A 25,413-nucleotide genomic window follows, 5' to 3' on the forward strand; every position below is an offset into this window, starting at 1 on the left:
CTCCTAGTGGCCAAATCGAATTTTTTAATCAGTCTAATCTTACTAGAAGCAGTTTGAAGAAATTAGATATTGGAGATTTTCTAATGAACCAACTCGTTAAAATGTCGTTAAGTGGAAAATGGCGCTGATAAGCACTTTAGATGCGTTTTTATGTGAATTAATCAAAAAAAGAACACTTTTCATCAACAGGGATGTGATTAGATGCGTGGATAACTAAAATGGCCCCTGATGATGTTATCTTGTTGGAACAAACATGTGGTCATTTTGGAACGAAAGAGCGGTCACTTTGGAACAAATATACAAGTATTTTGGAACAAAGAGGCATCCAATGCCAAAAAAAAGGCAAAACAATAACTTAAATTGACAAAGGAGGCCTACTCTTACAGGAGATGTTTTCTATGTATGTTCTTCTAATTTTGGAATTCGTATGCCTTTTCCTTATACCTGAAATTTTTATTTCATATTTCGAAAGCGCCTTTTTTTCTCAAGATCTCATGAAGATAAATTTGCTATTTTCAAAATTTTTAGGCTCTAGTTCTCCCGATATGACTAAAGAAACTGATTAGTTTAAACGCATATTTTCCCCGATTTTTACTTCTTTCATTGTCCGTTTGTCCGGTAAGGATCGCGATGAAATTACATTTAGATGGCGAATTGATCATAAATTTACCGATCGAATAATCCAATCTAATCCGATCCGATAATCCATACGCTAAAGAAAGATTAGCTCTTAATTTATAATGAGTACAGAACCCAAAAGATTTATGGGAAAAGAAATTGGATTATAGAGTTTGAGGCCACTTTTGCATAGACACAGAGTATTTAAACAGCTGGAGGAAGCCAAGCTTAATGTGTAGTGGTGTCTTATCTTCTGAACACGGTAGAGGTACTAAATTACAGCCTGATCAAGCTTAGTCAGACGATGTTAAAGACTTTAGTGTTTCTCGGCCTGGTGGTCTTTTGCACGGTGGGACAGGCTGACGTGGGAGCCGGACCGAAGCGTAAGTCAGACACGCCTCCTTAACGTGTATTGAATTTTGTTGAGGGATGATTTGGTTTCTGTTTTTGTATAGTCAAGTTATTTTTTTCTATTTAATTTTGTAAACAGCCCCTTGTCCTTCGGATCTTTCCATCCAAGCCTATCATGCCACTAATAACTGCTCCTACTATTGGCAATGTTCCAATGGGGTACCCTATTTGATGCCCTGTGCTCCTGGAACCCACTGGGAGCAATCGCTCTGGACCTGTGTGCATATAGCCCAGTCTACTTGCATTGGAGAGGGATGGTCCACCACCAATGTTGGACCAGTGATTAAGTAGTAAATCGGTTATTTTAATGTCGATTTTTAGGCACCATCTACTTCCACCCCCGAAGTCACCGGCAGTGGAGGTCCTCCAGTAGACGACGAATATCCCGATTTGGGATATTTCCTTCACCTAGATTGCCCTACAGTGGACGGCCCAGACCCTGTTTTCTTCCCTCATAAGGATTGCTCCATGTTCTGGCTATGCTCCAACGGGGTGGCCCACCGGTTCGATTGCCCCTCAGGTCTCCACTTCAACCCCACTTTAGAGGTGTGTGATTGGCCACATCAAGCTGGCTGTTCAGCGGGCAAAATCACTTCCAGGGATGCACTAAAAAAACCCTGTAAATAAACTGGTTAGAGGCCATATGTTATTTTTAGCACGTAGCAATTAAAGTTAAATAAACAAATATTCAGTTGTTTTTTGTTGTTGGTGCATTTCGGGAACATTCGGGCGCCATCGGGCGTACTCGACAGCTGGCGGGGGGTGATTTATGACTTCACTTTCCCTTAGTTGCGTTAGATGCTTATTAATTTAACGTAACATAATATAAATAATTATAACATAATTAAGTTCAACCCGATCTAAGGTGAAAAATGGATCAACTAAAGGACGGTTACTAATTTTCTCGTCTGCCCTCTATGTTAATTGCTTATGCAGAAGTCCTGCGTCAAGATAGTAACTATTGAGCCCTTTGAACGGTATTCTGCGAAAAAACTCGAATCTCGCCGCTTTCGATATATCTTCAATAGCCGCGCGAGCACCATTTAGAAGTACTCGTACTGGTGAAAGATACCCGGGACTTCGTCCCAATCATAAACCACCAGATCGTTGAACTTCCAACGACTCTAGAACCCACTGGGAGAGATTACTTCATTTCGTTAAGAATAAAGGAAAACCCAACAAAAAACCGGATAAAAGAAAATCGAAAATTCTTCTGTGATTTAAGAAGAGGAAATTTTCATCCGAGCACTGGGGGACCCAGAGACCTAGACGCATCCCTCAACCAATGAGGATCGGATTGTCATCAATTTCTAGACTTTATCCGTAACAAAAGCTGTTTACATACCTTTTTACGCCTGTTCAGGTTAGTTCAAAATAGGTATCAAAGGCCATGAACTGTGTGAGTGTGGTGGTAGGTGACATTAATTTCGTAATTTTTCAGCTCCCTACAGGAACTCCCCAAAACTAATAGCTGTGTAAAACATTTACCATCGTTTGCGGTAAAAGATATCATTGGCAGGCCACAGAAATTTGCGGTCACCATTTTGATCAGAAACACGAAGAAAAATAGTCTTATAAATTTGAGAATGTAAGAAGGAACAAGAAACTTCTTGTAACGCTCTCAAGCCATCCGGGGAAATCACCCTGACAAGCGCTTCACGGAAAAAAAAAATTATATTGGGAGGATAAACTTTATTTGCTGATATGACTTATGTGTATCTGATATCCAATTGCTGTATATAGGCGCAAATTGTATAGTTACAGAAGTATCAATATAAAAGTTTCCTTTATATTGTTTTATTGTTTATTATTTGTTGGTTATAATATTGATCGGTTACTTAATTACAAACGACATACCTGTAAGGAAGTGTAACCGAAATTATGCGAATACTTCTCTCAGAAATTACAGACAGATAGACAGGAGTACTCATTAAACATTGATCAAATCTCTCTACAGATAAGTCATTTAATGCTGTAAGTTTCCGGTGTACCACTAGTTTCTTGACAATGGTGAAAGAGAATAATTTCTTTGAGTTTGAGAAAACTTGTCGATTGCCAACTATGAGCAGCTCCGACCTTAGTAATTGCAACTCGACATAATCACCGAGTAGTTTACATTGGAGATATGTCGATATAATTTGAAAATTTTGAATTTTTCAGTTTTTTATAGAACTCTATCGACAAATGATGAATGAAAAAATTCCCTCCAATCTATTGGCTGATTTTCCTCATAATTTCTTAGGTATGATTACTGATTGTAACCTGAGAACGGCTAGTGGCGACTAGCTTGAAAAGCTCACCAAACGCAGAAAGAAGTTATGCTCAGGGCATCGCCTCTACACTACAGCTCGACTTCGCCTATACAATTTCATTTAATAAGTTTTACCTTTATGTAGTTTAAGATAAAAGTGAGTCTTTAAATCCCGAAAGGATTAATGACGCAATTAGTACTTAATAGATTTATTTTTTCTTAATATGTGGCGTTTGGTTTTCTTTCTTTAAAAACTAAAAAACCTCAGAAATTAGGAAGAAACTTCAACGACTCTGTGACGACACCAGGGGGCCCAGTACCATTTGTCGCAAGGGTTATTAGGCCTTCCTATCAGGACAAAAATTAGTAGTCGCAAAAAGAAATATGTGCAAACTCACTTGTAGACCTTGTGGGTCGTTTAGTAGGCCATGCAGTCGTAAAGGGAGGTCTTCTAGTGGGCCATGCAGTCGTAAAGGGAGGTCTTCTGGTGGGCCATGAAGTCGTAGACGGAGGTCTTCTGGTGGGCCATACAGTTGTAGAGGAAGGTCTTCTAGTGGGCCATGCAGTCGTAAAGGGAGGTCTTCTGGTGGGCCATGAAGTCGTAGACGGAGGTTTTCTGGTGGGCCATGCAGTCGTAAAGGGAGGTCTTCTGGTGGGCCATGAAGTCGTAGACGGAGGTCTTCTAGTGGGCCATGCAGTCGTAAAGGGAGATGTTCTGGTGGGCCATGAAGTCGTAGACGGAGGTCTTCTGGTGGGCCATGCAGTTGTAGAGGAAGGTCTTCTAGTGGGCCATGCAGTCGTAAAGGGAGGTCTTCTGGTGGGCCATGAAGTCGTAGACGGAGGTCTTCTGGTGGGCCATACAGTTGTAGAGGAAGGTCTTCTAGTGGGCCATGCAGTCGTAAAGGGAGATGTTCTGGTGGGCCATGAAGTCGTAGACGGAGGTCTTCTGGTGGGCCATGCAGTTGTAGAGGAAGGTCTTCTAGTGGGCCATGCAGTCGTAAAGGGAGGTCTTCTGGTAGTGCTAGTAGACGTCGTTCTTCTCGTGGTGATGGTGGGCGGGCTTCTTGTGGTAGTTATAGTAGTAGACGGTGTCGATTCAGTCGTAGTAGGAGGGAATCTAGTAGTGGTCGTCGTTTTGGTGGTAGTGGTGGGCCAACTTGTGGTAGAACTGGTGGGGCGACTTGTGGTAGTGGTGGGCCAACTTGTGGTAGTAGTGGTGGGGCGACTTGTAATAGTGGTAGGCCAATTTGTAGTAGAACTGGTGGGGCGACTTGTGGTAGTGGTGGGCCAACTTGTGGTAGTAGGTGTGGGGCGACTTGTGGTAGTGGTAGGCCAATTTGTGGTAGTAGTGGTGGGATGACTTGTAGTAGTGGTAGGCCAATTTGTGGTAGAACTGGTAGGGCGACTTGTGGTAGTGGTGGGCCAACTTGTGGTAGTAGGTGTGGGGCGACTTGTGGTAGTGGTAGGCCAATTTGTGGTAGTAGTGGTGGGATGACTTGTAGTAGTGGTAGGCCAATTTGTGGTAGAACTGGTAGGGCGACTTGTGGTAGTGGTGGGCCAACTTGTGGTAGTAGGTGTGGGGCGACTTGTGGTAGTGGTAGGCAAATTTGTGGTAGTAGTGGTGGGATGACTTGTAGTAGTGGTGGGCCAACTTGTGGTAGTAGTGGTGGGGCGACTTGTAATAGTGGTAGGCCAATTTGTAGTAGAACTGGTGGGGCGACTTGTGGTAGTGGTGGGCCAACTTGTGGTAGAACTGGTGGGGCGACTTGTGGTAGTGGTAGGCCAATTTGTGGTAGTAGTGGTGGGATGACTTGTAGTAGTGGTAGGCCAATTTGTGGTAGAACTGGTAGGGCGACTTGTGGTAGTGGTGGGCCAACTTGTGGTAGTAGGTGTGGGGCGACTTGTGGTAGTGGTAGGCCAATTTGTGGTAGTAGTGGTGGGATGACTTGTAGTAGTGGTAGGCCAATTTGTGGTAGAACTGGTAGGGCGACTTGTGGTAGTGGTGGGCCAACTTGTGGTAGTAGTGGTGGGGCGACTTGTGGTAGTGGTGGGCCAACTTGTGGTAGTAGTGGTGGGGCGACTTGTGGTAGTGGTAGGCCAACTTGTGGTAGTAGTGGTGGGGCGACTTGTGGTAGTAGTGGTGGGCCAACTTGTGGTAGTAGTGGTGGGTCGACTTGTAGTAGAAGTAGGACCCTTTGTAGGTTCCATAGTGGTAGACCATCCCTGCCCAGTGCATCCTGCTTCGTCCGGCCAATCACAAACGTTCAACTCAGGGTTCCATTCCATTTCATCGGGGCATTGCAGCTGCTCCGCCTTTCCATTGGAGCACTGCCAGAAGAGGGTGCAGTTGCTGTCCGACCAATAAGTAACTTCTCCAGTGTCGTCAGCATCACATGGGGCTGCAAAAAAATATTAAAAATTCGGTCGTAGTTTTCATTACGGAAATTCCATTGAGTTATTATTGTGTGTGGAGGCCACGGATTAACTCCCGATGCGGGCATTTCCCAGCGCTTAATCCCTTCAATAAACTATTCTCAAGCATGTGATGATCAAAGAGAAAGATTAAAGTGGGTTAATTTCTAAAGTTTTTGATGCAAGTTCGGACGCTTACTTACGTGCGGGAGAAGCAGTAGCGTAGGCCACTGCGCACAGCAGGAAAATAGTCGAGCTGCTGAAGTACTTCATACTCTATTTCCCTTGAATGTCAGGACTAATTGAGCAAAAACTTTCCTTGCATTTATACGCAAATTATCAAATACCAAGAAAGTTTCACTCATTCACGTTATCGTCTGATACTGCATAGTTTCGACACTTCAAGTACCAAGTTGCGATATAAAGAATGCGGGAATTTTGGGTTTAGGGGTCAAAAACTATTTTGCATTATTATATATACATATTGAGCAGATAAAATTGAGAATTTTTCAATGGAATCCTGTTGCGAAGCACTTTAAAACTACAAGTATCGGTTTCCTTATCTGATACATTACGGAAGTTGTTGTAATGGGGCATGCTTTTCATGTATGTACCAGTTTTAGCAGACACCTCGGGGTGCTTTCCGGCGAGTGGCCAGTGATTACCTCCAAAATACCGCAAAGACCCCCAAAAATCGTCATAACGTTCTTTCGTAATTTTTTCCCCTGTTCGGGCTGACCTTGAAGGCAGCAATGGCGATTCTGACAAGCCTGTCGAGCATTGACAATCCTAAATGATGACCTTGAAAAAGCAAAAATGGCGCTTCGAAATGGCGGCTCTAAAACGATTGAAAATGCTTAAAAATCTTTAAAGCAAACATTGAGCTTTTGGTATTTTTCCCTATTCCAGTTGGTCATGAAAGCAGCAACGACGTTTGTCAAGATGGAGGTTTGACCAGCAATTGAAAAACTCTCAGGTGATATTTTTGGAATTTTAATTTGCATTGTTGCAGACCTTGAAGGAATGAGGGCGAACGAAAGGTCCGAGGCGCCGCCTTAAAGGTGTCTCAGGATGACCGCCGAGATCAATTCTTACACTAAGGCGCGGCGTAAAATGCTCGCAGAGCGGTTCCAGGATCTTTTATTAGTCACCAATACATAATTATTATTCGTTTTTTATTAAATTCACTGAAATCCCAGTCAAATAAGGCGCAACAAGTAAAAATCGACAAACACTTTCACATATATTTCCAACAATCCTCTAAAAGATCTAAATGAACAGTTAATTAATGGAGCTTCGCTTTCATTATGACATTATTGGAGGCTGGACCATCGTCAGTCTGCTGCGGGTAGCAGTTCGGATACCAAATCCAGCCCCACCAGCAACCTTGATTGGATCCAGGATCCACTGCAAAACAACTGCATTAAAGCTTCCTAAATCTCAAAAGAAAAATAATCGCACCTGGCGACGGAGTGGTAGGCACTGGAGCCTCGATGTTCGCATTAGTGGGTTGGGTCCAGCACCATGGGTTCCAGTACCAATACCACCAACAACCTCCATCTCCTGGGTCTGTGGTGGAGGTGATTATGGGGGCGGCTGTTGTAGGGGTAATAGGATCAGGGGTGGGGGCTGCAGTGGGGACGGTAGGTGCAGAAGTGGGTTGGGTCCAGCACCATGGGTTCCAGTACCAGTACCACCAGCAACCTCCATCTCCTGGGTCTGTGGTGGAGGTGATTATGGGGGCGGCTGTTGTAGGGGTAATAGGATCAGGGGTGGGGGCTGCAGTGGGGAAGGTAGGTGCGGAAGTGGGTTGGGTCCAGCACCAAGGATTCCAGTACCACCACCACCGGCAATCGGGGTTGCCGGGGTCGGCTGTGAACCCATAGAAGTGCAATAAAGTAGTGGATATGATAAAACCACATTAAGATTTATTACCTGTAGTCGCTGGTGCTTGCGTGGTAGGTGGATTTGTTGGTGTGGTGGTCGTTGTAGGTTCGGTGGTTGTGGTGGGATTAGTGGTTGTTGTGGGCTTGGTAGTTGTTGTAGTTTTGGTGGTCGTTGTGGGTTCCGTGGTTGTAGTGGGATTGGTGGTTGTTGTAGTTTTGGTGGTCGTTATAGGTTCGGTGGTTGTGGTGGGATTGGTGGTTGTTGTAGTTTTGGTGGTCGTTATAGGTTCGGTGGTTGTGGTGGGATTGGTGGTTGTTGTAGTTTTGGTGGTCGTTGTGGGATTAGTGGTTGTTGAGGGCTTGGTAGTTGTTGTAGTTTTGGTGGTCGTCGTGGATTCCGTGGTTGTAGTGGGATTGGTGGTTGTTGTAGTTTTGGTGGTCGTTGTGGATTCGGTGGTTGTGGTGGGATTGGTGGTTGTTGTAGTTTTGGTGGTCGTTGTGGGTTCGGTGGTTGTGGTGGGATTGGTGGTTGTTGGAGTTTTGGTGGTCGTTGTGGGATTAGTGGTTGTTGTGGGCTTGGTAGTTGTTGTAGTTTTGGTGGTCGCTGTGGGTTTGGTAGTTATAGTTGTAGTTGAAGGATGCGCCGTCGTTGTAGGTACTGGTGGGACGGAAGTTTCTCCGCCATCCCAACCGTTCCCATCACATCCCGCATCCGCCGGATTATCACATACATTCAAAGTGGGGTTCCAGTAGAGATTTGAGGGGCACAGGAACTTATGAGCGACCCCATTGGAGCATTGCCAGTACTTAGTACAATCATCATCGCTGAAGTAGGCTTCTGTATTACCATCGGGGCATGGGGCTAAACAACACGAAGCTTAATCCTAGAAGACCCATCGACTTATTAGTTATAACTTACGTGCGTTTGAGGCCCAAGAGCCGCCCAAAAGGGCATAAACGAAGAGCACTAATGATGATGGCGGCATCATTGAAATATAAGAGAACCTTGACGATTCGGCCCTATTTATCAACGCGAGGAGAACCCTATGGAGGGGACACTCAACAGTAATTAATTCATAATTATCCGTGACATTGCTTATTTTGCTAAAAAGTAAAAAATGCTTTGAAACGAAGTGTGGCAATCTGAAGGGGTTTGATAAGAGAGTCGTTTCTTGGTAATGGCTAGAATAGCTCCAAAAATCGATTGGGGGGATGATTGGCCCTCGAGAAGAGAAGGTGAGTTTCGGTGAGTCATTGCCCTCACCAATCTTGATATCCGTGTTATCTAGAGCGTAGTGGCTTACGGGGGAAATGTTGTTCCCACGTTGGGGGGCTTCCGAAAAAGTTCCGCATCTCCTCCCCTTATCTTGCCAATAATAAGCAGATTAAGCGTTTTTTTTTTCGAGTAGTTTCCAATCAACAGCCGATTGTTTGCCCATTAACAAACTCCGCAATTAAGTTTCGCAGAATGACATACTTTACATGATTACTGCCATTGTTCCGTGGTATGATTAAATCAATATAATCAATATCGCATAACGTCATCGCTATTGTCGTATTCTGCCCAAAACAACTCTCCTAATCGTCACCAATCGATAGTGATTGATCGATCTAACAAATTTGCCTCTAATAGCGACTAAAGTGCATTTTAATTCAAACATGATGTGGGGACATGATTAGGGCTGACCCTTTAATCCCCCCAATGATATTCACTCCTAAATAAAAACGAATTATCTCCAAACATGTTTTTTGTCGTTAAGTTGGAGTTGGAAGCTGATAAAGGAATTGAAATCTCACCTGCATTTTTTGCATTGATCTCGAGGGGACACTTGAATGTAGGGGCCACATCTGGTGGAAATGAAGATGCGGCCATTTTGGTCTTGGCTCATTGTCAGCGTAAGCGCGAGCACCTCGATGAGGTAATGGATGAGATTTGGGAACAATCTCCACTTTTTTTTAATAAGAATTACGGCCTCTAATCAGATTTTCAAGGGAAATCACACAAATTCGTTACCAAACGCACAAGATACATGGATAAATGTGTAAACCTGAATAAATTTAAATAACGCGAGATTTAACAACGGTGACACCCAACAACAAAACAATTGAAGATTAGGGAGTACATGGCCTACTAGTCTCTAAGGTGCATAAGTAACTTCCGGTCGATGACATCGGTGTTAATATTCTTATTAACAATTTTAACTGCCAAATTTTTTAAGAACGAACAGGTTTATTGAGTGAAATGGGTCACAGTAGAGTCTCGAGCTGCCCTGGATGCTGGAGCTGCCAAGTTAGATAGTCTTAAGTGTTATAATTGAACCTAGCGGGACCAGGGCTAACTTCCTTCTTTTCGTGCCCTGAGTATACGTGTTGCATAATATCACATGACACATTTATTTTCCCACATCGTCATCAAAATTTAATTTGCTATCTGCTCCACTGAGTAGAATTTGAGTCACCATACTTTTCACGCTTAGTACGGAAATCGCAGCTCGCCCATCGATTTTAGGTTGGCCTAGAGTATTTGATACAACTCGCAATTGTTTTGTGGCGTCATGGTGTGCCTCAACATGGCGTTCCAAGGCCACCTATGCCAAAAAATGCCAAAATAATTCTATGTTGAAGAACAACGTACGAAATAGCATTTATTAGTTGAATTTCAAGGTTCAGGGATGGGAAGATGATACATTGTTGTAAGGGATATTTAATTTTCTTTCAGCACGTTTGCTGACATACCTGGCGTTCTATCAAAAAACGCACTTTAGGCAGCGCTGACATTTCGCGCATCGATTACGGTCAGACTTCCCAGGCCATAACACATTATTGCTCATTTGTTTCATCATGGCGATTTTCGGACCCGCAAACGTCACTTCGCCCGGTTTTTTTTAATGATTTTTTTAGTTTATTAAACCGCAACAACCTCCAAAAAGGTTACTTTTGGTTACATTTGAGGAAATTACTACTAAAGCGGTATCGGAGGCATGGGTTTAGTGTGCGTTTAGTAAGGCGCAAACCGGTGCTTTCAACGAGCTTTTCGAGGAGGAATTTGGACTCCACCGAAGTGCTTTTGGTGTTTAATTAGGCAAAAGGAAAGAGCTTCCAATATGTTTCAGTTATGTGTTGAAATTAGCTTTTAGATAAATAGTTGCACAAGGTAAGTGATGTTTCTGATTGTAGGGAAAACCAGATTTGCGCGGCGACTACTGTCTGATTTTTACCCCTTTTTTAACTGAATTATCACTGTTATTCACCTCGAATTTCCTATTAAGTGAAATCGCAGTCCCTAAAATGTCGATGCGGAGCTACATGACTTGACAATTCGAAATTTTAACGTCTCGACGCACGTGCGTGATACACAACATGGCACCTAAGGAACGCAAAGTTGTGGGAGGAATTGCGAAAATCCCCCAAAAAAAACATATATATGAAAATTATTAAAATGGTAAAATTACAGAAAAATAAATTAAAAAAAGAAACCTATATTAAACCACATTTTATTGCCAAATTGGCGCAGTGGAATGTGCTATAGAATTTAGTGTCTGATCTGCTCCCTCAAGACACCACTCAAAATCTTTTAGAAAAATGCGACACGTGATAATTCGCCCTTATCGCGCCTTAATCCACACGCTGACGAAGGATTAACTCTTAATTGAGTGTTCCGTGTAAGGAGTTCGAAAGGATTTATTCAAAAACAAAATAGGATTAACGGGGGCTTAGGGCCGTTTTACATAGATACAGCGTTTAAATAGCCCGAACGCGGGTAGTGCAGTCTTAATGTGTAGTGGTGTCCCGTCTTTTGAACACGATAGAGATACTAAACTACAACCTGACCAAACACATTTAGAAGATGATAAAGACTTTAGTGTTGCTCGTTGTGGTGGCTCTTTGCGAAGTGGGTCGGGCTGACAACGTGGGAGCCGGACCAAAGCGTAAGTTAAACCTGAGCTATACCGTTAACTTAAGCTAAACTAACCCGTATATTGAGTTTGGGTACGGGATAATTCGTTCTTGCTAAGTCACAATTGAATACTTAAATGAGCCCATGGTGTAGGTGCTTCTAGCAAGTTTTATCTACATTTTCCCCACAACGATAAATCACTAAAATCATTTTTTTGACACATAACGATGAACAAAACTCGCAGATCAGCCAATTACATATTTCGGCTTATAAAAGCTGAATTCTAATATTTTTTTAAACTGTTGATTAACGGGGATTAGATTTGAATTGTCTGCGGTTGATTTTCAGCTTCAAGATGATGTCAAGGTATATTCATTTTCTTTATTTAATATATGTGAACAGCACCTTGCCCTTCGGACGGTTCCGTTCAAGCTTACTATGCCACTAACAACTGCACCTACTATTGGCAATGTTCCAATGGAGTACCCTATTTGATGCCCTGTGCCCCTGGAACCCACTGGGAACAATCGCTCTGGACCTGTGTGCATATAGCCCAGTCCACTTGCACTGGAGCGGGATGGTCCACCACCGAGGTTAGTGATGTGAATAGGCAGCAAATCCTTTGTTTAGTGCCGATTTTCAGGAGCCAAATCCTATCACCACTGCCCCCGGTACTTGCCCCCCAGTGGACGGCCCCGACTCTATTTACTTTCCAGACCCGGATTGCACGAAGTTCTGGCAATGCTCCAACGGGGTGGCCCACCAGCACGATTGTCCCTCAGGTCTCCACTTTAATCCAACTTTGAACGTATGCGATTGGCCCGAAAACGCCGGATGTGGTGGTGCGAGCCCTACTACGACGAGAACTACCGAGGTTTGTCCAGTGATTAGGCATAAGCCGTTTGTTTTAGTTTTGATTTTCAGGAACCCGCTCCTAACACCACTTCCCACGGCATTTGCCCACCAGTAGATGGCCCCGACTCTATTTACTTTCCAGACCCGGATTGCACGAAGTTCTGGCAATGCTCCAACGGGGTGGCCCACCAGCACGATTGTCCCTCAGGTCTCCACTTTAATCCAACTTTGAACGTATGCGATTGGCCCGAAAACGCCGGATGTGGTGGTGCGAGCCCTACTACCACGAGAACTACCGAGGTTTGTCCAGTGATTAGACATAAGCCGTTTGTTTCAATCCTGATTTTTAGGAACCAGCTCCTAACACCACTTCCCACGGCATTTGCCCCCCAGTAGATGGCCCTGACTCTATTTACTTCCCAGACCCGGATTGCACGAAATTCTGGCAATGCTCCAACGGGGTGGCCCACCAGCACGATTGCCCCTCAGGTCTCCACTTTAATCCAACTTTGAACGTATGCGATTGGCCCGAAAACGCCGGATGTGGTGGTGCGAGCCCTACTACGACGAGAACTACCGAGGTTTGTCCAGTGATTAGGCATAAGCCGTTTGTTTTAGTTCTGATTTTCAGGAACCCGCTCCTAACACCACTTCCCACGGCATTTGCCCCCCAGTAGATGGCCCTGACTCTATTTACTTCCCAGACCCGGATTGCACGAAATTCTGGCAATGCTCCAACGGGGTGGCCCACCAGCACGATTGCCCCTCAGGTCTCCACTTTAATCCAACTTTGAACGTATGCGATTGGCCTGAAAACGCCGGATGTGGTGGTGCAAGCCCTACTACCACGAGAACTACCGAGGTTTGTCCAGTGATTAGACATAAGCCGTTTGTTTCAATCCTGATTTTTAGGAACCAGCTCCTAACACCACTTCCCACGGCATTTGCCCCCCAGTAGATGGCCCTGACTCTATTTACTTCCCAGACCCGGATTGCACGAAATTCTGGCAATGCTCCAACGGGGTGGCCCACCAGCACGATTGCCCCTCAGGTCTCCACTTTAATCCAACTTTGAACGTATGCGATTGGCCCGAAAACGCCGGATGTGGTGGTGCGAGCCCTACTACGACGAGAACTACCGAGGTTTGTCCAGTGATTAGGCATAAGCCGTTTGTTTTAGTTCTGATTTTCAGGAACCCGCTCCTAACACCACTTCCCACGGCATTTGCCCCCCAGTAGATGGCCCCGACTCTATTTACTTTCCAGACCCGGATTGCACGAAGTTCTGGCAATGCTCCAACGGGGTGGCCCACCAGCACAATTGTCCCTCAGGTCTCCACTTTAATCCAACTTTGAACGTATGCGATTGGCCCGAAAACGCCGGATGTGGTGGTGCGAGCCCTACTACCACGAGAACTACCGAGGTTTGTCCAGTGATTAGACGTAAGCCGTTTGTTTCAATCCTGATTTTCAGGAACCAGCTCCTAACACCACTTCCCACGACATTTGCCCCCCAGTAGACGGTCCCGACTCTATATACTTCCCAGACCCGGATTGCACGAAATTCTGGCAATGCTCCAACGGGGTGGCCCACCAGCACGATTGCCCCTCAGGTCTCCACTTTAATCCAACTTTGAACGTATGCGATTGGCCCGAAAACGCCGGATGTGGTGGTGCGAGCCCTACTACGACGAGAACTACCGAGGTTTGTCCAGTGATTAGACGTAAGCCGTTTGTTTCAATCCTGATTTTCAGGAACCAGCTCCTAACACCACTTCCCACGACATTTGCCCCCCAGTAGACGGTCCCGACTCTATATACTTCCCAGACCCGGATTGCACGAAATTCTGGCAATGCTCCAACGGGGTGGCCCACCAGCACGATTGCCCCTCAGGTCTCCACTTTAATCCAACTTTGAACGTATGCGATTGGCCCGAAAACGCCGGATGTGGTGGTGCGAGCCCTACTACCACGAGAACTACCGAGGTTTGTCCAGTGATTAGACGTAAGCCGTTTGTTTCAATCCTGATTTTCAGGAACCAGCTCCTAACACCACCGTCCCCAGCATTTGCCCCCCAGTAGATGGCCCCAACTCTATTTACTTCCCAGACCCGGATTGCACGAAATTCTGGCAATGCTCCAACGGGGTGGCCCACCAGCACGATTGCCCCTTAGGGCTCCACTTTAATCCCACTTCAAACGTGTGCGATTGGCCCGAAAACGCTGGATGTGGAGGAGGGGAAACTACTACGACGAAAACTACCGAGGTTTGTCCAGTGATTAGACGTAAACCGTTTATTTTAGTTCTGATTTTCAGGAACCAGCTCCTAACACCACATCCCACGACATTTGCCCCCCAGTAGACGGTCCCGACTCTATTTACTTCCCAGACCCAGATTGCACGAAGTTCTGGCAATGTTCTAACGGAGTGGCCCACCAGCACGATTGCCCCTCAGGTCTTCACTTTAATCCAACTTTGAACGTATGCGATTGGCCCGAAAACGCCGGATGTGGTGGTGCGAGCTCTACTACGACAAGAACTACCGAGGTATGTCCAGTGATTAGACATAAGTCGTTTGTTTCAGTCCCGATTTTCAGGAACCAGCTCCTAACACCACTGTCCCCGGCATTTGTCCCCCAGTGGACGGCCCTGACTCTATTTACTTCCCAGACCCGGATTGCACGAAATTCTGGCAATGCTCCAACGGGGTGGCCCACCAGCACGATTGCCCCTCAGGTCTTCACTTTAATCCAACTTTGAACGTATGCGATTGGCCCGAAAACGCCGGATGTAGTGGTGCGAGCTCTACTACGACAAGAACTACCGAGGTATGTCCAGTGATTAGACATAAGTCGTTTGTTTCAGTCCCGATTTTCAGGAACCAGCTCCTAACACCACTGTCCCCGGCATTTGTCCCCCAGTGGACGGCCCTGACTCTATTTACTTCCCAGACCCGGATTGCACGAAGTTCTGGCAATGTTCAAACGGAGTGGCTCACCAGCACGATTGCCCCTCAGGTCTCCATTTCAATCCCACCTTGAACGTATGCGATTGGCCCGAAAACGCCGGATGTGGTGGTGCCAACCTCACTACGACGACTACCGAGGTTTGTCAAGTGATTAGACATAAGTCGTTTGTTTCAGTCCCGATTTTCAGGAACCAGCTCCTAACACCACCGTCCCCGGCATTTGTCCCCCAGTGGACGGCCCTGACTCTATTTACTTCCCAGACCCGGATTGCACGAAATTCTGGCAATGCTCCAACGGGGTGGCCCACCAGCACGATTGCCCCTCAGGTCTTCACTTTAATCCAACTTTGAACGTATGCGATTGGCCCGAAAACGCCGGATGTGGTGGTGCGAGCTCTACTACGACAAGAACTACCGAGGTATGTCCAGTGATTAGACATAAGTCGTTTGTTTCAGTCCCGATTTTCAGGAACCAGCTCCTAACACCACTGTCCCCGGCATTTGTCCCCCAGTGGACGGCCCTGACTCTATTTACTTCCCAGACCCGGATTGCACGAAGTTCTGGCAATGTTCAAACGGAGTGGCTCACCAGCACGATTGCCCCTCAGGTCTCCATTTCAACCCCATCTTGAACGTATGCGATTGGCCCGAAAACGCCGGATGTGGTGGTGCCAACCTCACTACGACGACTACCGAGGTTTGTCAAGTGATTAGACATAAGTCGTTTGTTTCAGTCCCAATTTTCAGGAACCAGCTCCTAACACCACCGTCCCCGGCATTTGTCCCCCAGTGGACGGCCCTGACTCTATTTACTTCCCAGACCCGGATTGCACGAAATTCTGGCAATGCTCCAACGGGGTGGCCCACCAGCACGATTGCCCCTCAGGTCTTCACTTTAATCCAACTTTGAACGTATGCGATTGGCCCGAAAACGCCGGATGTAGTGGTGCGAGCTCTACTACGACAAGAACTACCGAGGTATGTCCAGTGATTAGACATAAGTCGTTTGTTTCAGTCCCGATTTTCAGGAACCAGCTCCTAACACCACTGTCCCCGGCATTTGTCCCCCAGTGGACGGCCCTGACTCTATTTACTTCCCAGACCCGGATTGCACGAAGTTCTGGCAATGTTCAAACGGAGTGGCTCACCAGCACGATTGCCCCTCAGGTCTCCATTTCAATCCCACCTTGAACGTATGCGATTGGCCCGAAAACGCCGGATGTGGTGGTGCCAACCTCACTACGACGACTACCGAGGTTTGTCAAGTGATTAGACATAAGTCGTTTGTTTCAGTCCCGATTTTCAGGAACCAGCTCCTAACACCACCGTCCCCGGCATTTGTCCCCCAGTGGACGGCCCTGACTCTATTTACTTCCCAGATCCGGATTGCACGAAGTTCTGGCAATGTTCAAACGGAGTGGCTCACCAGCACGATTGCCCCTCAGGTCTCCATTTCAATCCCACTTTGAACGTATGCGATTGGCCCCAAGACGCTGGATGTGAAGGAGAGGAAACCACTAAGAAGAGTAGTACTGAGCCTTCAACAACTACCACTAAACAGACAACTACTCCTGCACCAACGACCGCTTCCCCTACAACTACTACCCGTCCTCCGACAACCACTACGCCTTCTTCAACAACCACTTCTACCACAACTACGCCCGCTTCAACAACCACTTCTACCACAACAACTACGCCTGCTCCATCAACTACTTCAAAACGTCCAAAACCAACCACCACACGACGAACTACAACTACTGCCGAACCTACGACTACTACCGTTGAAGTTACAACAACGGAGAAACCAATCACAAACACGGAGGAGGTAACAACTACTGAAGGACCTACAACAACGAATGTTCCTGATGATGGAGATGATGTTGTTACTACCACACAGGATCCTGAAGTTCCCGATGATAATGACGAAGACAATGATGGAGATGGCGATGGAGATGACGATGTCACTTCTACCACATTAGCACCTGATGATGATGGAGATGACAATGATGAAGATAATGATGGAGATGACGATGGAGATGACGATGCCACTTCTACCACATTAGCACCTGATGATGATGGAGATGATAATGATGAAGACAATGATGGAGATGACGATGGAGATGACGATGTCACTTCTACCACATTAGCACCTGATGATGATGGAGATGACAATGATGAAGATAATGATGGAGATGACGATGGAGATGACGATGCCACTTCTACCACATTAGCACCTGATGATGATGGAGATGATAATGATGAAGACAATGATGGAGATGACGATGGAGATGACGATGTCACTTCTACCACATTAGCACCTGATGATGATGGAGATGACAATGATGAAGATAATGATGGAGATGACGATGGAGATGACGATGTCACTTCTACCACATTAGCACCTGATGATGATGGAGATGACAATGATGAAGACAATGATGGAGATGACGATGGAGATGACGATGGAGATGACGATGTCATTTCTACCTCATTATCACCTGAAGTGCCTGATGATAATGATGATGGTAGTGGAGATGATGACGATGGAATATCCACGACTGAAAAATCTCCTACGGGCCCAGTAACCAATACTACTGAAGATCCTACCACCACTCCGGCATGGACCCCTCCTCCTGGGTGCACTTGTACCTGCGGTAAGTGACATAAAACTTTATTGCTTCGCCCTTATCATCGATTTTAGAGCCTGATGATACTACTACCCCCATTTGGACCACTCCTAGACCACCCAAACCTCCACCAACTAAAACCACTCAGTCAGTTGAAACAACAACTGAGGAGGTTAAAACTACCACTGAGGAAGCTGTGCCTACTACCACTTCAGAAGCTCCAGTTACTACCACAGAAACCACTACAATTGAGAACGAAACTACCAGCACCGAGACCCCAACCACCACTGAAATAATTACAACTAAAATCACTACGACTGAAGTTCCTACCACCACCACTGAAGTCCCAACCACGACTACTGAAGTCCCAACCACCACTACTGAAGTCCCAACCACCACCACTGAAGTCCGAACCACGACTACTGAAGTCCCAACCACCACAACTAAAGTGCCAACCACTACCACTGAAGTCCCAACCACCACAACTAAAGTACCAACCACCACTACTGAAATCCCAACCACCACAACTAAAGTGTCAACCACCACCACTGAAGTCCCAACCACCACTGTAGCCACTACAACTGAGGAGGACGCGGAAACAACGCCCGCCTCAAACGGCCAAAGCGACTGTGATAAATGTGAGGAGTTGTAGGAGATTTTCTGCAGCTTTATTCATGTTTTTTCTTGTTTGCTGTAGTATCGAACTTGTGCCCAGCTGTAGATGGTAAAGAGCCAGTCTACATTGCCTTGGAGAATTGTAGTGCTTTCTGCCAGTGCTCCAATGGGCAAGCCTATTATCATCCTTGTCCTCCAGGCCTTCATTTTAACCCTAGCTTGAATGTATGCGATTGGCCTCACGCTGCTAACTGCACAGGGGTGCCTGGAATTACTTCTACCGGTGAGATTGAATCGGAAGATCCAAATTTTGGACCGAATTATTAAGCAAAAATTATGTATTTAAACATTATCGTTTTTATGTTTAGCTGCACCCACTACTACCACTGCAGTACCAACCACGAGTGAGGAGGCTACGACCACCCCTACCACTACTGTCAAGCCAACTACCGCTTCTACCACCACTACTCTCAAGCCAACCACCACTTCGGAAGCAACGACTACCACATCCAACTATCAGAGCAGTTGCGACAAACGTAACTATCCGCCTCCTTTTTTAAAACAAATTTTCAGTATAGATCTTTTGCCTAGTGTCAAACCTGTGTCCTGTGGTGGACGGTTACCATCCTACTTACATCGCACTGGAGTACTGCGGCGGCTTCTGCCAATGCTCCAACGGCCAGGCCTACTATCATCCCTGTCCCGCGAATCTACACTTTAACCCCACTTTGAACGTATGCGATTATCAACAGGATGCGGGATGCACGGGCGTGGCCGGAACCACCCCGCTCACTACTACTAAGGGTAAGTCAAGATTAACTTGAGCTGACGGGCGTGGTATCAAAACCGGTTTATCGAATGGAGGAGGTGCAACCCATTATAGTCCGCGTAAACACCCTCTTCTGTAGGGTATTCGGATTGTTCGGGAAATAGTCGAGTACCGGGGATGGTAGTGTTGATTAGTATGAGTTTTGTTGATTTTTTGTGAAGCGCTTTTTCAATTATTTATTGAATAGCTGTACATAAGCTTAGTGATTGTTCGTTTAGTTGTAGTATATCCCGTGCGCTATACAGTGTATATTATTAAGGAAAGGTAAGTAGAGATTTTTCTACGTAAAAGAAAGATATGTGTAATATTCATTGTAAATACTTACTTTGACCCACTCCACAACTCATAGGCTTCACTTACCGAATTATTAATATTTTTATAGGTTCAACCGACCATTAGAGCCCAACTCACAACAGCCCACAGGGCTTACACAAGTTCCTAACTACGTATCTCCATCAACTAGAAGCCTGAACTAACGCAAATCATACTCTTAAACCACATAAATAAAACCATTTCACCAGATTTGAGAGTTTCATTTTGCCTCTAGCTATTACTGACCCTTCGAAACTAATTAAACCATATTTCAGCACCCACGACAATATCACCCAACTCCATCTGCGAAGCGAAACCCAACGAATCCTTCATGGAACCCATCTCAGGGAGCTGCACTGAATATATCAGTTGCTATCGAGGCAAAGGGAGCCGCATGACCTGTACCGAAGGCCAAGAATTCAACTCCGAGTACAACATGTGCGTCCCCGCTAGCAAGTCTGGATGTACTGTTGAAGCTACAACTCAGGCCCCCGAACAGCCAGGCCAGCCGAATGATAGTGAAATTAGCACCGTCTGCAACAGCGACCCTACGGGGTACTTCTTCGCTGCCCACCCCAACGACTGCAGCAAGTACATAACGTGTGGTATGGGCCATGGGGCTATCATGGACTGTCCCTCGCAGTCCAGATACTTTAATGCTGCAACGAACGCGTGCGTCGGCGACTTGGAGTCTTCAGGTTGCGTCTCAGGGCAGGAAAGCTTCGGTGCTACAGTCGAGCGGCTGCTGAAGAGCCTTTTCAGGCGATAGTTTGTTGAGACTCCCAATTATTGTTATTGTTAATTAATGTTATTGGTATTGTTAATGTTAAATATGAATATTTAATTTGTTGTTGATTTATTTGTCCTCATTACTAGATCTACCTTCAAACTTATCAGTTTGATATTCTGTACGATTTTGATAGGTCACGGGGCTCTGCCGTGCCAAGAGAACTTATTGGGTAGGTCGAGTAGGACCTTTTCTAATGGGGAAACTGGGGCTCCTCTTCATGCTCACATGGATAGACGGTATTTTGACACTTATTCACATTGGGCGAAAAGTATAATTTCCCTGACACTGCGATTCAAATAGATGTATGCATTATGTAGCGAATTTTGTTAGGTGGAGCCCCCTTTTCCTCTTTTTTAATAGAAAACTCGAAGTTAACGTAACTTAACTTCGAATTTCCTTATAACCTCACTTTGCCGAATTGTTGATAGTAAAAACAATTGCCAGTGTCGGTTACCAAGGTTACTGCCAATGCCAAATTCGACTGTGCGACGTCAGGAAGAGCAACAGTTTTAGTCAGCGACGTTGCCACGAATATCTTTATATCCGAAATCTTCGTACAAATAATAGTTCATCATGATTTCCCTGACATTTTGTCGGCCGAGGTTGGTGCAGGTCTGTGCATGCGGGGCATATATGAGTCATCCGTTAGTATTGATTAATAACCGAAATGCCTTTATCTACAGGATGATTCCTAAGTTGATACTTTTTTTAAAGCTGTGTATAGAAGTTATTAGAACAAATAACATTTTCAAAAAACTTTAAAATAAGAAATTTATTGCAAAATGCATTATTCAATAATTTAAAAATGACCAACGATGTTGCAGAGCAAAATTTTGAAATGCTAGCGCGAATTTCCTATCTTTTGCACCTTTCTATCTCTTTTGTATTTTGTTGGCCACCAAGGTCACCAGACTTGAACTCTTGCGATATCTTCTTGTAGAGTTTTATGAAAAATTTAGCTTATAAGACACCTGTAACCACGCGGGAAGAATGAATTATTCGCACAGAACAGGCCGCAGCGGCAATCAGAGGAAAACCGATTTCCTTATTCCGGGCCGTTAAGGAACAGCGGTTGCGTCGCGCGGAGCCTTGTGCCGAAGTTAATGGTGACAACCTTGAACGCATTCTTTCGGTTGGACGGAATCGTGGACTCAGTTTGCGACAAATTGATATAACATTCTTATTTTTAAGTTTTTTGAAAATGTCGTTTGGTTTAGTGACTTCTGCAAACAGTCAAAAAAAAGTATCAACTTAGGAATCACCCTGTATGCACGCGTTTCTGGACGGCTTTAAATCCGCAACCTATATAGCGCCTCCGAACTAATGTCGAAGACTTCGTAAAGAAACCTAAATGCGGATTATTGACCGTCGCACTACTGGAAAAAAATTAACACCTCTATGCAAATATTGCCTATATTTGCGTTACGGCACAGATCTTACGGTAACTGGTGGACCAATAAATAGTACACCTTCCGGGAAGGTTCCTCGGCACTTTAACGTGTTGCATTTACATGATAAAACGCGCGAACATCTGCTTTATCGGCTAAAACTCATAGAACAACCGCTGGATTAAGAAAAGCGAACGTCACTCGCAACCATCAGTTCAATCCCGTCCAGGGCGCACGCTCCATTTCCCGCTATGGATTTTCCAGGCAGGGCTTTGGGAAGTTGCCCTTCTATGGCCGTCAGCGACACCGACATGCCTCCACTATTCAACCCTTCATTTAATCGGTAAGCACCACTTTAAATCCTTAATAGTGCTGCTGTAGCGCTTATTGTTTTATAATAACACCCGAGAGGCGTTTTTTACAAACCGCCGGGCATATCAACTTAATGTGTTTTTGCCGACTACAGATAACTCTATTTGCACAGCACTTAGTTTTCAGATATATGTGCGTGTGTTCAAACGAATAAGTGCCCAAGTGCAGCTCCAATTTAGGTGCGATAGTCCTCCGACGATTGCAGTTCGCGGTACCTGGCGAATTCCACGCGAAATTCATTCGCGAATAGTTTCCGATTGTTTTTTAAGCGCTTTAAAATTTTTCATTTCGACTTCCTCATGTAGGTCACACGAGCCCACGGCAGTTTCCCGATTTTTGTGTGTCCAGCGAGATCCGCGAACAATGAAAAGTGCCGGAGCGGAAGAATAAATTTTATTTACAATATATGATTATGCCAATTTGCGCCATTTATCGCGATTTATTTGCACGGTGTGGGTCGCGCAGAATTCGCATTTAGGGCCAATTCAGACGGTTTCTAGCACCTTTCCATAAATAACTGGACTTATCGATAATTGCTCTCAGATAAGATGTCACAGTCCTTATCAGTTCGAAAATTTGATCCGAACGTTAATAATTAGCGCTTTCCTTATCGGGTGCTACATGCTAAATGCCTGTAAATATTTTCCACAACGCACAACGTGTAAACACCGAAAACGTGTCCTTAAACGTCATGTTTAACAGGTAATGAAGCATCCCTAAAATGCCTCCACGGTTGACGCCGCGCAAGGTTTTCCTGGCATTCGTGGTAGTAATCAGCATCACGCTGCTGGTGGGGAGTCAATACCGATTTTCGTACTTTTCCCCGGCCGAACCCTCCAGGCCGGGTTTGAACAATGTGGAAGTGCACACCCAGAAGGTCCAGGTGTTCGAGGTGAGTAGAGTGGCGTTTCGCTCGCGTAGAAGGTAAAATCCTCCTACAGGCCAACGAAGAACTGGCTTCGGTGGAGAAAGAAAACGAGGTGGAAGTAGAGGACGACGGGCCTTCGGGACCGCCTAAAAGGCCGTACTTCCTGACCGGGGGCTCCGTGCTGCCCAGCAAGTCCAAGGGGCCCGCGAGGCTCTTCCCTGAGCAGGCCGACGGGGACAGGGTAGTCGACCAGCTGATGTACGTTCCTGAAGACTATCAAGGTACTGAAAATCCTCTCAAAAATGGCGATAAGACGATCGCCATCTGCTTGAATTCGATAACGTGAACGTGAATTTGATTGGACGACTTAGTGACGTAACCACGTAGCGCTATCAGTATCGTCACATGGCGATAATTGTTCTTAGGCTTAGACGATTTGTATTGATCCAGGCTACGATACCCCGGAGAAGACCATTCTCCTCTTCAACGGAATGGGCACATGGGGCCAGAAAGCCGGCTCCGCGACCTTCCATCAATGTCCGGTGAACCGCTGCTCTCTCACGCCAGACCGCAGCAGAGCTGCGGACGCAGACGCGATCTTGTTCAAGGATCACGTCGCCTATCCAGGGTACGAGCGTCCCATGAACCAAGTGTGGATCCTCTACCTCTTGGAGTGCCCCTACCACACCCAGACCGTCAAGGCCCCCGATGCCATCAACTGGACGGCGACGTATAGGAGGGACAGCGACATTGTGGCCCCCTACGAAAGGTGGACATATTTCGATCCGGAGGTGAAGCAGAAGGTGCAAAACAAAGACTATGCAGGGAACAAGACCAAGAAGGTGGCTTGGTTCGTGTCGAATTGTGGGGCGCGGAACAACAGACTTCAGTACGCCAGGGAATTGGGGAAATACATTGAAGTTGACATTTACGGTGGCTGCGGCACCTTTAAGTGCCCCCGGTCCGACGACAAGAAGTGCTTCAATCTCCTGGAGACTGATTACAAGTTTTACTTGGCGTTTGAGAATTCCAATTGCAGGGATTACATCACTGAGAAGCTGTTTGTCAATGGTTTGGGGCACGACACTTTGCCCATTGTTATGGGGGCCCGGCCGGAAGACTACCAGAAAAGCGCTCCGGAAGGTACACATCTTTTCTCCTCTGAGGACACTGTTTTTACCTTACTCATTTTAGGGTCGTACATCCACGTGGACGAATTTGAGAGTCCAGAGGAGCTAGCGGCCTACTTGCACCGCCTGGACAGCGACAACGCTCTTTACAACTCCTACTTCAAATGGAAGGGTACGGGGGAATTCATCAATACCTACTTTTGGTGCAGGCTTTGCGCCCTCTTGCACGCGCCCACCCTGCCCAGGCATTACGAGGATGTTAACGACTGGTGGCGAGGCCCGGGGGTGTGCACCACCAAATCTTGGAGAAACGCCGAATTCGTTTAAACTAAAAAAAAAACGTACGGGAATTGAGCAGTGAGGCAGAAATGAGTTTAGAGGTGTTTAATCCGCATTTTTAGGTAAACCAGGGTGTTGATTTGTAAGTAATGTGGTTATAAGGGCGGTACCAATAGTCGATAAGGCACTATAGTGAAATACGTGATTTGGTGATAGTGGCACCTAATTCGCGCAAACGAGGAATATCAAGTGTCCATTTGCGTGCGGCTCGGAACGATTGTTTCATTTCAGTTTGGTTCACTTTTATGTTATGGTTAAATGGCTCAAGTGTAGGAATTCTTATAGACTTACACGTGTAATGAATTCCCAAATATTTCTTAGTAGATGGTGCCAGACTTATGTAAACGCATAGTGCTTAGCAGGGCCTAACTTAGTTGCCAGGGTTCTCCTCGCCCCTTAAACGTTGGTTGCGGTATTAAATAATTGTACATAAGACTGTAGCTACATTAATAATTATTAAGCAACACTTTCCGCGTTATTGGAGAAAATTCTTGTTATTCGTTCAATCGTGGCAATATTGTTAAGCGAAGTGCACAAAATCCCATTTACCTACGTTTAAGCTGGATACTACCAGCATCCTCATTGACTTCGTAGTTTATCGAAAATGCGCCCTTTTAACAGTGGTATGAAGAGTTTTGAAAAAATGAGTTTCTGTGATATTTTATTGACATTTAATACTATAATGAGTTGCTCTGTGCCCATTAGAAACTTAACTCTATCATGTCACTATGTATATCAATGGAATTTGCGAGTATGGCTAGTCACTAAAGACAAAGTTTGTTGACGTTTGTACAGTAAAAAGAAAATAAATACGATTTATTAAGTTTTTCAATGGTGCATTTT

At 45.5% G+C, this 25,413-nt stretch overlaps 3 protein-coding genes across 7 annotated transcripts; 2 read left to right on the plus strand and 1 right to left on the minus strand.

The window, feature by feature from the left end:
- The first annotated feature begins 797 nt into the window (after positions 1-797).
- LOC136414600 (mucin-2-like) lies at positions 798-20,538 on the plus strand. 3 transcript variants are annotated; one of them, XM_066398718.1, is made up of 24 exons: positions 798-1,001; positions 11,879-12,069; positions 12,120-12,350; positions 12,401-12,631; positions 12,682-12,912; positions 12,963-13,193; positions 13,244-13,474; positions 13,525-13,755; positions 13,806-14,036; positions 14,087-14,317; positions 14,368-14,598; positions 14,649-14,879; positions 14,930-15,160; positions 15,211-15,438; positions 15,489-15,719; positions 15,770-15,997; positions 16,048-16,278; positions 16,329-16,556; positions 16,607-17,954; positions 18,002-18,565; positions 18,625-18,825; positions 18,911-19,078; positions 19,134-19,346; positions 19,959-20,538. In XM_066398718.1, exons 1-24 carry the CDS (start codon positions 923-925, stop codon positions 20,450-20,452), a joined length of 6,945 nt encoding a protein of 2,314 aa, XP_066254815.1. In that variant the 5' UTR covers positions 798-922; the 3' UTR covers positions 20,453-20,538. The 3 variants fall into 3 exon arrangements, with proteins under 3 accessions (XP_066254815.1, XP_066254813.1, XP_066254816.1); XM_066398716.1 differs by lacking the exon at positions 798-1,001 and adding an exon at positions 11,355-11,507; XM_066398719.1 differs by lacking the exons at positions 798-1,001; positions 13,525-13,755 and adding an exon at positions 11,355-11,507.
- LOC136414827 (mucin-2-like) lies at positions 3,489-9,629 on the minus strand. Its single transcript, XM_066399044.1, has 8 exons — positions 9,376-9,629; positions 8,498-8,622; positions 7,628-8,440; positions 7,154-7,564; positions 7,005-7,099; positions 5,896-5,968; positions 3,679-5,679; positions 3,489-3,628 (listed from the first exon to the last, which is right to left on the minus strand). The coding sequence occupies exons 1-8, from the start codon at positions 9,465-9,467 to the stop codon at positions 3,552-3,554; spliced, it is 3,687 nt and encodes a 1,228-aa protein (XP_066255141.1). The 5' UTR covers positions 9,468-9,629; the 3' UTR covers positions 3,489-3,551.
- Positions 20,539-22,085: 1,547 nt separating the features above from the next.
- Positions 22,086-25,402, plus strand: LOC136414970 (glycoprotein 3-alpha-L-fucosyltransferase A-like). 3 transcript variants are annotated; one of them, XM_066399304.1, is made up of 5 exons: positions 22,086-22,204; positions 22,936-23,125; positions 23,175-23,382; positions 23,552-24,244; positions 24,296-25,402. In XM_066399304.1, exons 2-5 carry the CDS (start codon positions 22,955-22,957, stop codon positions 24,556-24,558), a joined length of 1,335 nt encoding a protein of 444 aa, XP_066255401.1. In that variant the 5' UTR covers positions 22,086-22,204; positions 22,936-22,954; the 3' UTR covers positions 24,559-25,402. The 3 variants fall into 3 exon arrangements, with proteins under 3 accessions (XP_066255401.1, XP_066255403.1, XP_066255402.1); XM_066399306.1 differs by lacking the exon at positions 22,086-22,204 and adding an exon at positions 22,450-22,534; XM_066399305.1 differs by lacking the exon at positions 22,086-22,204 and adding an exon at positions 22,734-22,867.
- Positions 25,403-25,413: the final 11 nt, after the last annotated feature.

The sequence above is a fragment of the Euwallacea similis genome, chromosome 18, assembly GCF_039881205.1.
Source record: "Euwallacea similis isolate ESF13 chromosome 18, ESF131.1, whole genome shotgun sequence".
Taxonomy (NCBI): Eukaryota; Metazoa; Arthropoda; class Insecta; order Coleoptera; family Curculionidae; genus Euwallacea; species Euwallacea similis.

Excerpts from the sequence above, each read along its gene's own strand:
- LOC136414827 (XM_066399044.1), bottom strand. The coding sequence starts at position 9,467 with ATGAGCCAAGACCAAAATGGCCGCATCTTCATTTCCACCAGATGTGGC. Across the intron at positions 8,623-9,375 it reads GATCAATGCAAAAAATGCAG|GGTTCTCCTCGCGTTGATAA; the intron begins GTGAGATTTCAA and ends TCCCCTCCATAG. Across the intron at positions 8,441-8,497 it reads CTCTTGGGCCTCAAACGCAC|CCCCATGCCCCGATGGTAAT; the intron begins GTAAGTTATAAC and ends CGTGTTGTTTAG.
- LOC136414600 (XM_066398716.1), top strand. The coding sequence starts at position 11,426 with ATGATAAAGACTTTAGTGTTGCTCGTTGTGGTGGCTCTTTGCGAAGTG. Across the intron at positions 16,279-16,328 it reads CTACGACAAGAACTACCGAG|GAACCAGCTCCTAACACCAC; the intron begins GTATGTCCAGTG and ends CCCGATTTTCAG. Across the intron at positions 18,566-18,624 it reads CCAAAGCGACTGTGATAAAT|TATCGAACTTGTGCCCAGCT; the intron begins GTGAGGAGTTGT and ends TGTTTGCTGTAG.
- LOC136414970 (XM_066399304.1), top strand. The coding sequence starts at position 22,955 with ATGCCTCCACGGTTGACGCCGCGCAAGGTTTTCCTGGCATTCGTGGTA. Across the intron at positions 23,126-23,174 it reads AGAAGGTCCAGGTGTTCGAG|GCCAACGAAGAACTGGCTTC; the intron begins GTGAGTAGAGTG and ends ATCCTCCTACAG. Across the intron at positions 23,383-23,551 it reads CGTTCCTGAAGACTATCAAG|GCTACGATACCCCGGAGAAG; the intron begins GTACTGAAAATC and ends GTATTGATCCAG.